At 37.5% G+C, this 15,609-nt stretch overlaps 1 protein-coding gene across 9 annotated transcripts in view; it reads right to left on the minus strand.

Moving 5' to 3' along the window:
- Positions 1-15,609, minus strand: part of LOC136834970 (sushi, von Willebrand factor type A, EGF and pentraxin domain-containing protein 1-like) — a 240,286-nt gene that overhangs the window by 15,927 nt on the left and 208,750 nt on the right. For 5 of the 9 annotated variants that reach the window (XM_067097924.1, XM_067097928.1, XM_067097926.1 and 2 more), the window contains 9 exons: positions 15,040-15,222; positions 12,561-12,734; positions 12,002-12,093; positions 11,113-11,225; positions 7,648-8,168; positions 6,096-6,296; positions 5,152-5,349; positions 2,749-2,976; positions 813-966 (listed from right to left, as the gene is read on the minus strand). In XM_067097924.1, the coding sequence (XP_066954025.1) occupies positions 813-966; positions 2,749-2,976; positions 5,152-5,349; positions 6,096-6,296; positions 7,648-8,168; positions 11,113-11,225; positions 12,002-12,093; positions 12,561-12,734; positions 15,040-15,222 (1,864 nt within the window). Of the gene's footprint in view, positions 1-812; positions 967-2,748; positions 2,977-5,151; positions 5,350-6,095; positions 6,297-7,647; positions 8,169-11,112; positions 11,226-12,001; positions 12,094-12,560; positions 12,735-15,039; positions 15,238-15,609 lie in introns of all 9 variants that reach the window. The other 4 variants (XM_067097931.1, XM_067097930.1, XM_067097927.1 and 1 more) reach the window with 3 other exon arrangements.

Below are 15,609 nucleotides of genomic sequence, written 5' to 3' on the forward strand. Positions count from 1 at the left end.
AGATATAAGGGAATCCTTCAGAATTAAAACTTACGGTAGCGTCGATGAAAACGTTCAGAAATGGATAATTCTGAGAGGTCAAAGGGCACGTTATTGTCAATGGAATCGTTTTGGTGGTAATAAGATACCCTCTTAAGTCAAAGTGGTAGTGTCACGGGAAACATTTGAAAATGGGAGATATCCCTGAAGTTCAAAGGGCAAGTTAGCATCAAGGGAATCTTCGAGGAATAAACTGATGTCTCAGACAAGCTCAGAATAGCCAAGGCAAACGTGTCGGTCTGAAATGTTAGTCCTGATACTGGGTTATCACTGAATTAGTTGTTCTTGCAAACTCTGAAAGGTCAGACTTTATCAACTTTTCAATCACTATTATTACCACCCCAATTCATACAAAACAGGCTTAAAAGGCTATCAAATTACTCAGCAAGCTTCCAAAAAGCAGAGCCCACAATAATGAGGTGCCGCATGTCAGAGGGGCCTATGTGCAAAAACATAGTTTTGAGATTTTAAGCTTTAAAGTTTTCCATTTGTACCGGAATCAATTTATATCAAGCGACTTCGAACCATAAGTTTGGGGGGATTAAGGGTTATTTTCGTTTGAAACTTGTTCCCATGTGAAAATGACATGTCTTTTCTATATCTTCCCACCACTAACTCAATATCGCCATGTTTGAGGGTTATTTCCCCTAACATGTGATAAAAATAGAAACTTTGATAAGCAATTAAAAAGAAGTAACGAAATTGAAGACAAATTAATCTGAAGTCCTCAGCCTAATGGGACTTCTTCTTCTTCTTTAAATGTTGATTCTGACCTTCGCTCTCCTTCGTCGAGCGGCTGACCATTTTTGAAGATGACAGTGCCTTGGATCTGCGTCGGAGGACTGCAGGAGCTGTGTTGCCTCGTCATGAAGTCGATGCTGGTGATGTCACCTCCAAGTGAGACGTCGCTCTCGCTGAAGGATAAAACTGGAAGGAAAAAGAAACAGAAGGTCGAGGATTCAGATGACGTGCAGAGGTGATCCTAAAGTTATTATTTAGAAGTGGCAGGTAAAACAGGCATTTCCATACACGTTATGGATTAAATAAATATACATATATGAATGCTGTATATCAAAATGGGCATGCATACTGTATCATCATAATGGGTAAGAATACTGTATTATCAAATGTATCATCAATATTGTATTATCAAAATGGGTATGAACACTGTATCATCAAAATGAATATGAATTCTGTATTATCAAAATGGGTATGAGTACTGTATTATCAAAATGGGTATGAAAACTGTATTGACAAAATGGGTATGAACACTGTATCATGAAAATGGGTATGAATACTGCATTATCTAAATGGGTATGAATACTCTATTATCAAAATGGGTATGAATACTATATTATCAAAATGGGTATGAATACTGTATTATCATAATGGGTATGAATACTGTATTATCAAAATGGGTGAGTACTGTATTATTAAAATGGGTATGAATACTGTACTATTAAATTACTGTACTACCAAACCCGTATCATGATGACAACAGATCAGTATCGAACTTTGAACCTAAAAAAAAAAAAAAAAAAAAAAATGGAGGACAGTCATATTTTAAAAACATACAGTTTCGGAGCGTAAAGCTCCAGTGTGGAGACTAAAAAGAAAAAAAGTGTCTCCACACTGAAGAGGGAAGACAATTATATCCAAAGGCCAAGAGAGACAAGGTCTACAACTGTTTCCCATCTGGGGTAACTATGCAGGCGATGACGTATCTTATAGGTAACTGCTCATTACGACAATTCACCTGCTGACGCAATAAGGAGGTAGACAAAGTTCCGCCTACATGGGGGATTTAGGGGGAAGTGATCAGACCTTCTCTTTCTTTTGGCCTTGGCTTTAAATGTATTTGCTCTCCAATTTGAGCGTTTTTTTTTTATTTACCCTGTATCATTTTGTCACCAGCCATTTTCCAAGATTTCGAAACCCAACCTATTTGTCGCCACCCATTTTCCAAGATTTCGAAACCCAAACTATTTTTCACCGTCCATTCTCCAAGATTTCGAAACCCAAACTATTTGTCGCCACCCATTTTCCAAGATTTCGAAACCCAAACTATTTTTCACCGCCCATTCTCCAAGTTTTTGAAACCCAAACTATTTGTCACCAACTATTTTCCAAGATTTCTCCAACCTATTTGTCACCACCCATTTTCCAAGATTTCGAAACCCAAACTATTTGTCACCACCCATTTTCCAAGATTTTTTTGTCACCAACCATTTTCCAAGTTTTTGAACCCAACCTATTTGTCACCACCAATTTTCCAAGATTTCGAAACCCAAACTATTTGTCACCAACCATTTTCCAAGATCTCGAAACCCAAACCATTTGTCAAAGAAAACCCAAATTATTTGTCACCGCCCATTTTCCAAGATTTCGAAACCCAACCTATTTGTCACTACCCATTTTCCAAGATTTCGAAACCCAAACTATTTGTCACCACCCATTTTCCAAGATTTCGAAACCCAACCTATTTGTCACCACCCATTTTCCATGATTTCGAAACCCAACCTATTTGTCACCACCCATTTTCCAAGACTTCGAAACCCAACCTATTTGTCACCACCCATTTTCCAAGATTTCGAAACCCAAATTTTTGTCACCGCCCATCTTCCAAGATTTCGAAACCCAACCTATTTGTCACCACCCACTTTCCGAGCCTTTGAAACCCAAGCTAATCAAATACAAAGGAAATCTTACGCTTCATCGGCTGTGGAAGGCGGTGCCCTATGTGAGTAGCCTGCTCAGGTGTTACACAGGAGGGTTGCTCCGGGAGGAAGTTCCCGAGATGACAGGTAATCTGCGGTACGTTGACCAACCATCCGTCCTCGCAGGTGTAGCTGAAGACAGTGCTGTGTTCCATACTGTCACCTGGCAGGTGTCCATCCAGGTATTCTCCGTGGTCGATGACAGGTAGCGAACAGGGGTCTGTTGAAAATAACGTTAGAGTAAATAACGTTCTATATAAAATTATTATTATTATTATTATTATTTAAATGTGTTGCCATTCATATGAAATAAATCAGTGCCTTGCAAAGCGGGCTTCAAGAACAAAATGCCTATGAACGAAAAAGAGAAAACAAAGTGAATCAAATACCAAATAATAAAGATGCATTAACGAAAAGATAACAACGTACGAATGTAAACAGCTGATAAAATTAAGACAACCACAGCACAGTGAGTGTTGTTTGGAAGAAGTATTGCAGCCTTAGTAGGACTTAATGTAGCTTTAGATTAAGGAACTATATATTCATTTACACTACGAATTTTACTCGCCAAGAAGAGTGCTCTGTCTATTTTTTCCCCTCTTGGTTTGCCACGTGGCTCATGCATTCAGTAACCCTGAGTCAAAATCAAACCAAACGTCCCAGTAAATAATGGAATATAGGAATATAGAGTTTAGTCCAACGGCCAAACACTGGGACCTATGTCATTCAGCACTGAAAATTGACAGTAAAAGGGTTTGAAAGGTGTAACAGGAGGAAAACCTCGCAGTTGCACTAAGAAACCATTGTTAGCAAAAGGTGGACAGCAAGATGGAAGAAAGAGAATATGGATGGGGGTACAGTGAAAGGAATGATGGGTGTTGCAGCTAGGGGCCGAAGGGACGCTGCAGAGAACCTTGAGTGCTGTCTACATTGCACTGCGTGATCCCGATAAATAAATACCCTAGCTTTCAGACCACCTTAGCAGTGGATCATAAAAGTCCCGTAAGCAAACAAGGTTCGAGTAATTTTGGTTTAGAAGGGAGCTGGGAAGTCAGTATCGTTAACAAGATGTTCTTCTTGCCAGATCCTTTTCTTTTTTTCCCGTGAACTGTTCTCGGCACATTCTGAAAAAGAGCTAACGAATGAAAATCAAAACCATACTTAAGTGCCAAAGGTAAAACTCAGAGTTCAGCGAAAATTTACTCAAGACTATGCTACGCTTAGGTATTACGTTCAGGGAAAGCTTACGACTCGCAAAAAGTAGAATTTTTCGCATAAAACAAAATATTTGTTTTCTCCCACGGTCAGATCCTCCACTTTTCATCTTGCAATTTCTTCTTGACCTCGGGGCTGGACTACATACGGATATTACATGCCCGTACAGCCAGCATTATCATACAAGCTCGCTGAATTCAGAGGGGGCAGAAAAGAAAGAGATTACAAACATATCCTCTATTAGGTTTTCATTCATAAAGCTCCTACAATTCTTTCTCGACTACAAAGCAAACATCACCGGGAAAATGTAGCCCCGAGGAAGAGATACAGGAAAAATGATCTATCTTTGAAGTACATGGATCTTTTGATGACAGCTTTTACCCTTTCTAAAACAAACATTCGCCCGGAGCTATGAAAAATTGCTACGAGCTAAACATCCCTTCGTTCCCACGCTAGATGTATAGTATCATTTCTTTTGATTTCATTTTTTTAACCCCTTTTTTTTTTTTTTTTTTTTCAGCCAGGCGGCGATAGCAGGATATGAGATACTTCAATGTCTATTCAAAATATGAAAAACTAAAAGGGAAAAGCATAAGCGTCGTTCAACGGTAGTGAAAAACATGGCCAACATAATTTTGAAATATTGGTCTTATGAAATACTTTTGATTAAAAGATCTAAAATAATTCATAAAAGAAAGAAAATAAGGCGAGTAACATTTTACCCATGGTTGCCCTGAGATAATATCATTTCTCTATAAACATAAATACACGCACACACACATCTTTCGTACAACTGCCTACAATTTCTCAAATCACTATCTTCAAATACGTATACTAGTTTTAAACACATTCAGTAACAGAAATGTGTTTATGGAGGAAAATGTTATGTATGCTAGCTTTGAACACATTCAGTAATAGAAATGTGTTTATGGAGGAAAATGTTTGATTACAGAATATTTTTTATCATTCTCAAAGATTTCGAGACTGGGCCCACACTTGTGTGATGGCATTACAGAAACTCTTGCATGTAAGGAACAAAAGGTTAAATGTCACATAGAAACAAATAAATAACCCAGCGACCTTCAATGTAACATTTGAATCCACCTACCTACGGGACTTACCTCTCCATTAGCTTCCATACCTGGGATAGAGCCACAAACATTTAGTTAATTAACCTCACCTGGCTGGCAGTGGGGCCTGATTCCGGTGACGGTCCATTCCCCATACCAACACCTGAGGGTATTGGAGCCCAGGACCGCGTAGCCGTCGTGGCACCAAAATCTGACGACTTCCGCGTGCGGAATTGTGGCCTTCTGTGGCACTTGTACGCTGTTGAATTCGTAATACCCATTCGTCGTCTGCGGCACCAGGCAAGGCACTTCACGTTTCCCGGAATCCCACAATTGACACAGAAGGGGGAACATCACATCATAGTCAGGGATGAACGGCATTACACATGAATGAAGGGGACGTGGAGGTGATGACGTCTATTAGATGCTCAAACATTTATGTCAAGAGACAAGGCTAGATATGGAAGCTGGACATTTAAGTTAGAATCTTGCTAGATGTTAAGGTTGAAACATTTGTGAAACTTCTGAGAGACATTACGAGATATGCACTGCACCACATACAATGTAAGGGACGTATTGCAGGAAAATTTAATTTCATATAAATAAATGTGAATCACATGTAGTTCACAGAGATGCATTCATATTCAAAAACTGTGCAACAGATATTTTGTGTGATCAGACATTGAAATTTGGATAGAGAAATGGTCCAAGTGTCGTATTATCAATTCGTCCCTAGTCTGACGAACTGGCGTAAGCCGTTTTTACCCCATGCTGAGAAAATGGGGTTCAAAGATTTTTATATTATTTAGAGCTTCTAATTAGCTCATCTTTTGAGGACATTTGGTTTGAAAATGTGACAACACATGCAGATGAAGTTTTGATACGTTACAGAGTATAAAATACTGAGTCACCCCGGCTGGAAAACTCGAAAAACTTAAAAAAAAAATGGGTTTCGTCAGTTCGTCAAAACAGGGACGAGTTATGTGCAACAGAAGACCGCGTGATGAGAGTGAAACATGGATACTAAGACCCGTAGAGTTTCATGTCAACTTACACGTGACGCATTCCGGTTTCATGGGTCTCCACTTCCCTCTGGAGCATTTCGCTGTCTTGTTGCCGATGTTGAGGCCATGACCTTCCAGGCACCTGACCCTTATTCTAGCCCCTGCGGAGTATGTGTAATTGAGGTCACGACCCGCGCGAATCACCTCCACCTCGACGTACTCGTTGATGTCGATTTCTTCGCAATGCGACGCTGTCGGTCGAGAGAGAATATAATGTGTATAATAGACACTATTCGTGGAGTAACGCTGATAGAGGTTAGAATATTATTAGAATTCATGGGATATAATTGTGTGATTCAAAACGAACACCTGGAATGGAAATCGGATTCTTCAATATCCCGAAAGTTTTTAAATAGTTCCTGCAGATGACACTTACGTTGGTACACCTCGATTTACCTAAGGGTACGGCAAGCACACTCGAGGAAGAATAGAAAAAAAACGCGAAGCAAATTAACTCTCAGATAATGAAATTAACATTAGATTATCAATTATGTTTCCGAAAATATCAACAAAAACCTTACGAGAAAATGTAAACAGAGTTTTAAGGAAGGTATTTAAGTTGCATTAAAAATTAATCAGTGAACAGAGGGACAATACGGGAAAAAAAAGTTTATAAGAAGCTTTTAATAGATATGGAACAGAAGGAAAAAATCCTACACAATCATACTGATAAAAGTTCAGCAAAACATACAACAGTTCAAGTTCCTTCCTCATGTATGGAAAAAAAAAAAAAAACTCCTAAAAGACTTTCCATTGTCTTCTGGGAACGAGGCATCGATCTCTTTTAAATACCGGATCAAAGATTAAGTCCTTCTAATTATGAGAGGGGGCCTATGATTTTTTTTTTTTTAATGGAAAGGCCGTTGGGACGGGCAATCCAAAGCCCTTGTTATGCCCAGGCCTTAAGAAACAAAATAGGGGAAGGAAAAATAGCAGGACTTAACTCCGAGGAAGGGGCAGCCCATCATCATCAAGGACAAGGTTCAGTCAGGGAAAACGGAAGCGGGGGGAGAATGCCAAAGCCAAACAAAGTAGGAAAGGATGTAGGGTTAAGGCTACCAAAAAATAATCAAGGATTTTAATGATGATGTAGTAACAACTAACATCTGATACCAACGTATTGTTTTTCATTTCGTAACTTCCCCAGGACACACTCTAAAATTTTTACCTAAATCACAATCATTCTTAAAGTTTTCCGATTAAACTGTGAAACTCCACAATTTTGAAAATGCTGAATAAGTGAACAAATGGACTACATTTAGACCAATTCTTTATGAATTTCAGCAAATACTTTATAGTATTTACAAGATTTTATTAATCTATAAGACTGTAATTTGCTCCGTCACAGCCTTCTAGTAATTAAAAAGCATTTCAACAAGTAATTGCAGGCGAATTTTGATGTCGACATCAAGCTTGGAAAGGCAAAACATCCATTCATTTAATGTAGGCAGAAACACTACATAATCATTTACGTTATTCAACGGAACTTTCTTTACGACGAAATGACAGCATCCTGAGAAAACCATCACGAAACATTCCTACCTTTTTTCCCCAGCTTCTTCCACTCATTTCGCTTCCTGTGAGCCTTGTCTCGGCCGTCTGTCGCGGCACTTCTCGGCACTCTGCTCAAGGGCTCAGATCTCTCGACGCTACGACGATGAGTGTCCCCGACCATGTTGTCCACGTAGCCATCTTCGATCGGAACCGTGTAGGAATGCGTAGCCACTGACTCATTAGCGCCTCCTGCTGTGGCGACTCCAGCCACGTCTCTGGCAGCTTCGATTTCATCGTCTTCGTTTCCCTCTTCGCTGTCAGTCTTTTCAGGACTACCTTTAAAGGCGTCGTTAACTTCTTCGTTGATGATTTCATCCTCCCCTTCAATACCGTCCCGCGCGCTGATTGGCCAGAGGTGGTCCGCGGCGACTTGCCCTGTCTCGGAGGGGGCTGTTGTTGTCATCTGTGGCTGTTCTTCTTCTCGAGTCTGATTGAGGTACTTCAGGTAGTCGGCGATATTCACAGAGCGCTTGAGCCACTGGACTCTTGGGTGTAGCTTAGGAGAGCATCTAACAACGAAATATAAAAAACCAGTGAAATTTTGGATTACATGACATTAGGGATGTTAATGAACTGAATTGAACTGAATATAGAATTTAGGCCAAAGTCTAAGCGTTGGGACCAATGAGGTCATTCAGAGCTGAAACGGAAATTGACAGTAAGAGTTAAAAAGGTGTAACAGGAGGAAAACCTCGCAGTTGCACTGTGAAACAACTGTTAGGATAGGGTGGAAAGAAAGATGGAAGAAAGAGAATATGAACGGAGAATACGGGATGCTAATGAAAGCGCTAATAAAAATAAAAGGAATAATATTATAGACGATATATGTTGTAAAGAGGCATAAAAAGATGCATAGTCTAAATACTCCTAATTCTTATAGCGCTTAACTCTTTTAAGCGTCGATTATATCGTTTACTTTAGTGGTGGGATCGTACTATTAGTCTTCCTTTTTCCATCTTCCTTTTTTTTTTATTTTTATATGACAGCCACATAACAAAATTTGCGCATACATAACTTTTAAAAATAGTTTTCACTCAAACATTTCACGAACATCGTCATATGACAAGGTGTGTGTATGTATGTATGAATGTATGTATGTATGTATATATATATAATATATATATATATATATATATATATATAAAGGCAAAAATACCTGAAGTGATAAAGGAACAAAGAAACAACGGCCCTTCCTGGGCCTTTATACATTCAACGTCCTTCTATATTTATACATTCATCCATGTCATATCTTCTATATATATATATATATATATATATATATATATATATATATATATATATATATATATATATATATATATATATATATATATATATGTGTGTGTGTGTGTGTGTGTGTTCTGTATATGTGTCTGGGTACTTTCTGCTATGTTAGCAGTATAATGTTCCATTAGGTCACGCGATCTTAAACGGGGTTACTCGTACCATCAATTGGGGAGAAACAGGCCTTTTAGGAACGCTACTACAGGTAGATTATATTCAAACAAGGGTGACCTTTGAAATGTGGAGAAAAATTATTTTTGTTTTGTAACTCCATGATGCAAATGATCTGACATTCATGCGTTTTTCTTTTAGTTTTGCAGCGATTCACTCAGTTGCAAGATATGTAAATTCGCCAATTGGGAATTAAGATTAAGACTGCGATTGTCGCTGATACCAAGGATAACAATTAAATGAAAGTGGGAAAAGGGTGCCACAACTACAAGGAGCCTAGAAGGGCAGAAAGATTAAGAGCCATTGCTCCTGGGTACTCTTACATAATTCAATTAAACCGCTAATTAGAGTCTTGGAGGTCTGCCTTGCCGAGAACGGTTGTGGGATTTACGGTGCAGAAGACAAACAGTTAATACATGTAAGAAATAGAATGACGTTAGCAAAAGCAAACATAAAACCTTATGTTCAGATAATGAAGAGTCCTTCAACAGCTCAATAATTATCTTATATTCGAATGATTTTACACCTGACAAAAAAAAAGGAGGGGGGGGCATTATGACAATACGCAACATTTGTTCAGCCTGCCCTAGCTCCCAATGACATGGCAGTGACAGTATAAGATAAATGTTAGACTTAACTCGGAGCGTGAAAACTAATTTTTCCTTTTACTAAATCCGTAAAAAGCAATCAGTCAACCAGCATCGGAAAATGGTAGAATAAAGTAACATTCTTCCGATCCGAGATTATAAAAATATCTTGGAGGGAAAACCACTGTTCACAGACTCTTCACACATACTTTAGAGGCCTGATTCAGAGAAACAAAATAATCTCATTTGTAAAGTTTGTTAAACTCCTTCAGCTTGACATAAATTTTGTGCACGATTCTGAGAAATAAGAGTAACTTACGTTAGAAAGAAAGCTAAAATTATTATTATTATTATTATTATTATTAATCACAGCGTGCGCAAATTCTAAATGGAACAAGTCAAACGTAGCCAAGCTAGCTTCCAATTCATTGAATACCCATACGTGAAAAAATGAGGAACGCAAACTCATGAAAAGATAAGCAGGAAAATCCTGAAGAATATGAATATAGGAAAGAGACAAAAATATGAATATTGGAATGAAATAAAAATTTACAAACGGACACTTCCACTGGAAAGATACAAAAATTTGCAAACAGACACTTCTATTCGAAAGATACGAAAATTTACAAACAGAAATTTCTATTGGAAAGATAAAAAAATTTACAAACAGACACTTCTATTGGAAAGATACAAAACTTTACAAACAGGAACTTCCATTGGAAAGATACAAAAATTTGCAAACAGACACTTCTATTGGAAAGATACAAAAATTTACAAACAGAAACTTCTATTGGAAAGATAAAAAAACTTGCAAACAGACACTTCTATTGGAAAGAGACAAAAATTTACAAACAGAAACTTCTATTGGAAAGATACAAAAGTTTGCAAGCAGACACTTCTATTGGAAAAATACAAAAATTTGCAAACAGACACTTCTATTGGAAAGAGACAAAAATTTACAAACAGAAACTTCTATTGGAAAGGTACAAAAACTTACAAACAGAAACTTCTATTGGAAAGATAAAAAAATTTACAAACAGACACCTCTATTGGAAAGAGACAAAAATTTACAAACAGAAACTTCTATTGGAAAGATAAAAAAAATTTGCAAACAGTCACTTCTATTGGAAAGATACAAAAATTTACAAACAGAAACTTCTATTGGAAATACAAAAAAATTACAAAAAGAAACTTCTATTGGAAAGATAAAAAAATTTCCAAACAGACACTTCTATTGGAAAGAGACAAAAATTTACAAACAGAAACTTCTATTTGAAAGATAAAAAAAATTTGCAAACACAAACTTCTATTGGAAAGATACAAAAATTTGCAGACTATACATCTATCAATTCAAGAGCAGCATTTGAGAAATAAGGGAGAAAAAGGAAGAGAAACGGACTTGCAGACTCACTTGGGCAAATGCTTGGGGCTCCACCGTCCAGCTATGCAGGTGGCGCCAGGGGGCCCCTCCGACAAATAGAACCCGCGGTTACATTCATAGCGGATTTGGCGATTGTTTCGGACCTGTTTGTGCGAGAAGTTTCATTAATATACGACTGTGAACGAATTATCTTCAGCTGAAGGTATGTACGTGGTGACGTCACTGAACATCCTAACAGCGAATTAGTTTAGGAATATTTAATGGAGAATATGAAAAATTGATGTGAGGGGAAAGTTACATGAAAAGGAAGGAAAGGAGGAAGGAACATAGAATTAAGGCCAAAGACCAAGCGCTGGGACCTATAAGGTCATTCAGCGCGGAAAGGAAAATTGAGAGTAAAGGGTTACAAAGGTATAACCGGAGGAAGACTTCGCACTTGCATTATACAACAATTGTTAGAGAGGGTGGAAAGTAGGATGCAAGAAAGAGAATATGAACAGAGGTAGAGTAAAAGGAATGAAAGAGGCTGCAGCTAGGGGCCGAAGGGACGCCGCGAAGAACCTTAGGTAATGCCTACAGTGCACCACGTGAGGTACACTGATGACACTACCCCACTACGGGGATAAATGAAAAGGGATTCATTGTATGATAATCTGTTAAGACGTCATCATAATAAATAAATGTGAACTGGCAGAACAATAACAAAAGACAAAAGGTACAAGACGTGGGAGAAATTAGAATGAGAAACTAGCAAATATACCTACACAAAGGAAACACTTTTACAATAATCAGTAAAGACGTCATTACAATGGATAAAGGTGAACGGACAGAATAATAAATAAGAGACAAAAGGCACGAGAAGTGAGAAACATATAATGATAAACGAGCCAATATACCTCTAGATAGGAAGCACTCTTACCTTCTTGACGTAAGGTCGATAGTCATACATGCCCATGTTACCAACGAGGAGGACTCGGCCGTTCGTCAGATACCCAGGAAAGGGGCAGTAGACTGCACAAGGAAAAAGGAAAAGAGAGTTGAGATGTCATGGATTTTGATTCTCATGTTGGTGTAAATGGAACGGAAGATAAGAACTTGAGCGAAGCGAGAATATTTTAGAAGTTCATCTCTAAAAGACTCGAAAATATATTTGAATTCATCCAGAATATGCAACGTTTATAATTCCACCTTTCCATAAAAGAAATAAGAAAGCGAAGATATTTTTAGTTTCTAATTTCATCTTTCATTTAATTTTGGAGGATTGTTTTTCCTAAGGCGAAAGAATATTTTGACTGCCTAAATCATATGCAGATGATTGCAACAGTGGTTCAAATGATACAGATAAAATTCTTTTTGGCGTGCATATATATATATATATATATATATATATATATATATATATATATATATATATATATATATATATATATATATATATAGAGAGAGAGAGAGAGAGAGAGAGAGAGAGAGAGACTAACCAATTTTACATCGCGGCGTATGTCCGGTCCAGTTCCCAAAATGACAAATGGTAGTGGAGGAGCCCTGTAGTCTGTATCCATCCTTGCAGCGGTATCGAGCCTTCATGCCATGGGCCGTCCTTGGAGCAATGACCATGCCGTGGCGGGGACGCTCCGGAAGGCGTTTGCATCTGGCTGGAGGAGACAGGGACGAGGGGGAAGAAGGTCGTTGGGTGTGAGTGAAGGCTTAAGTGAAAATAAGAAGATCACGTGACTGGGACGAGAGGTGTAAAAATTTACCTTGACACAAATTTAACTAATATTAATAATTTTCATACAACATTGCTAATGTTTTGTCGGTGGTTTTCAATTACAAATTACGCAAGGCCAAGAGAATGAGAAGGTCTGCTCACTTCCCCCAAAATCCCCCATGTAGGCGGAGCTTTGTCTACCTCCTTATTGCGTCAGCAGGTGAATTGCCCTAAGGAGCAGGTAGCACCTCTAAGATACGTCATCGCCTACGTAGTTACCCCAGGTGGGAGGCGTCTCCACTCAATTAGGCAGACCTTGTCTCTCTTGGCCTTGAAATTACGTATTGAAGATTTCAAGGGAATTGGAAATTATACTCTCTTATGATTGATTTTCCAGGTTGCGTTCCTTTGTTCAAAATTTAGCGACCAGGGGTGGCTAATGCAATCACCCACCCAACCCTTGCTTTGTCAATGAAGCCTAAAAATTATTAATTGTAATGAGAATTAAGTTGGTGTCTGGGAATTTCGAATACTCGAGATGGAAACTGAAGTGGCATGAAAATTTCCATTTTGTTTCCTCTTAATAAAATGTTTCGTTGATTTTTTTTTCTTAATTTCCTTTCAACTTCATTTATTGTTTTCTACTTTGCAACGATTGAAGAGAAATCCAGATAAACTAATATATGTGAGGTAGTTCAAGGGGTTAATTTAAAATTATACTTTTCAGTTTTAATAAGTAGTTTTCCTTTTTTCTTTTTTTTTTGTGAATGAAATGAAATTTACTTTTACAAACATGCGAAGGCGAAGAATAAAATTAGAATAATCCTTTTAACACATTGTAATTTTCATTCTTTTTATATTATTAATAGATGGATATTATTAATAATTTACTGTATACGGGTAGTGAAGAATGTTAAAATCACCCGTTGACGTATACAGTATACTGAAAGCCCTACTTTATGAATGAAGTAGCATTGTAACCGTTATTATATTCCTTTCCTGGTTCAAATATTTTCTCTGATTAAAATATTCATTGAAAGGCAAGGATGTTACTTTTTACTATTACCATATTATATTATTTGTTTAAAACGAATATTCCTAAATTGGGATAAAAGTACCGTGAATACGGGGGATTGCTTTTTATTATCAAGAAATTAGCTTATCTACAATTTAAACACACTATAACCTTTTAGAATCTAAAAAAATTAAAATTCTCTACTCATTCGGGGTCACCGTTAATAGCGATTGCAAGTGCTGTTGTAGATCGTCGAATATTATTCCTATTGGTTAAAATGTTTTTAATAATAAAATACACTTCATTTCTGATGGAATATTATTTGTCTCAGTTAAAATCTTTATAATAAGAAAATACACTTCATTTCCGATGGAATATTATTCGTCTCGGTTAAAACCTTTATAATAAGAAAATACGCTTCATTTCAGATGGAATATTATTCTTCTCGTTTAAAATCTTTATAATAAGAAAATACACTTAACTTCTGATGGAGATCAAATTCTAACTGCTTCTGCATCATAACAGTGTCTGGAATCAATTGGAATCTTCAACTCACCAGGGTACCAGTGTGGAATGTTAGAAGTTAGAAGGTTGGAAGGAAAACACTCTCTTTCAGAATAAAAGAATTTTCTCTTCATTAGAGGACCATTTATAACCCTTTTATAACCCTTTCAGTCACGCAGGTTAGAAGGTTGGAAGGGAAACACTTTCTTCAAGAATCAAAAAGGTCTCTCTTGATTAGAGGACTTTTTATAACCCTTTCAGTCACATAAGTCAGAAGGTTAGAAAGGAAACACTTCCTTTAAGAATAAAAAAATTCTCTCTTATTTACTGGACTTTTACAACACTTCCAGCCATATAGGTTAGAAGGTTAGAAGGGAAAAACTTTCTTTAAGAACAAAAAAGTTCTCTCTTGATTACAGGACCTTTTATAACCCTTTTAGTCACATAGGTTAGAAGGTTAGAAGGGAAACACTTTCTTTGAGGATAAAAAAGTTTTCTCTTATTTACAGAACCTTTTATAACACTTCCAGCCATACAGGTTAGACGGTTAGAAGGGAAACACCTTTTTGGATAAAAAAGTTCTCTCTTGATTACAGGGCATTTTATAACATAGGTTAGAAGGTTAGAAGGGAAACACTTTCTTTAAGAATAAAAAAAGTTCTCTCTTTTACAACACTTCCAGCCACACAGGCGACCCTGACATCAAAACGAAAACTCTGCAACGACTCACCAGGGTGACAGTGTGGGTAGTGCGTCCACGTGCTGTTGTAGCAGGTGGAAGGAGGCAGATTCTGGGACTGCTCGTAGTGGTCATCGCAGGTCACTGTGATGGTGCTTCCATGGGGCACCTGGGACCCAGGTCTCGTGTCGTTGGAGAGTCTTCCGTTCTCAATGGTGGGCACGATGCAGCCAGCTGGGGCGATCATGACTCCATGCAAATGACATAATACAGATCACCTTTTCTCGACTAAATATTGCCATTAATCAATGAGGATATCTCTGTGTCTTATGAGATTTCTGAACCTGACGGGAAGTTAACGTATCTGTTCATGAAATTTAGCAAAATTGTATAAAATAAGAATTAGATCGAAAAGAAAATGCAAAATTCAAGAACATGATGAAGTATGATAGAATAACATCTATAATAATAATAAAAAAAATCCCGTGGACTATTTAATCCTAATAACTTTTTAGTGACTACAGGGCTTTAAAGCAAGCAGAAGCAATAAAAAAAGACTAAATAGGAAGAAATGCATAAATTATGTATTAAGCTGTAACGCATTAAGATCACTCATATTTC

Source organism: Macrobrachium rosenbergii, chromosome 54, assembly GCF_040412425.1.
Source record: "Macrobrachium rosenbergii isolate ZJJX-2024 chromosome 54, ASM4041242v1, whole genome shotgun sequence".
Taxonomy (NCBI): Eukaryota; Metazoa; Arthropoda; class Malacostraca; order Decapoda; family Palaemonidae; genus Macrobrachium; species Macrobrachium rosenbergii.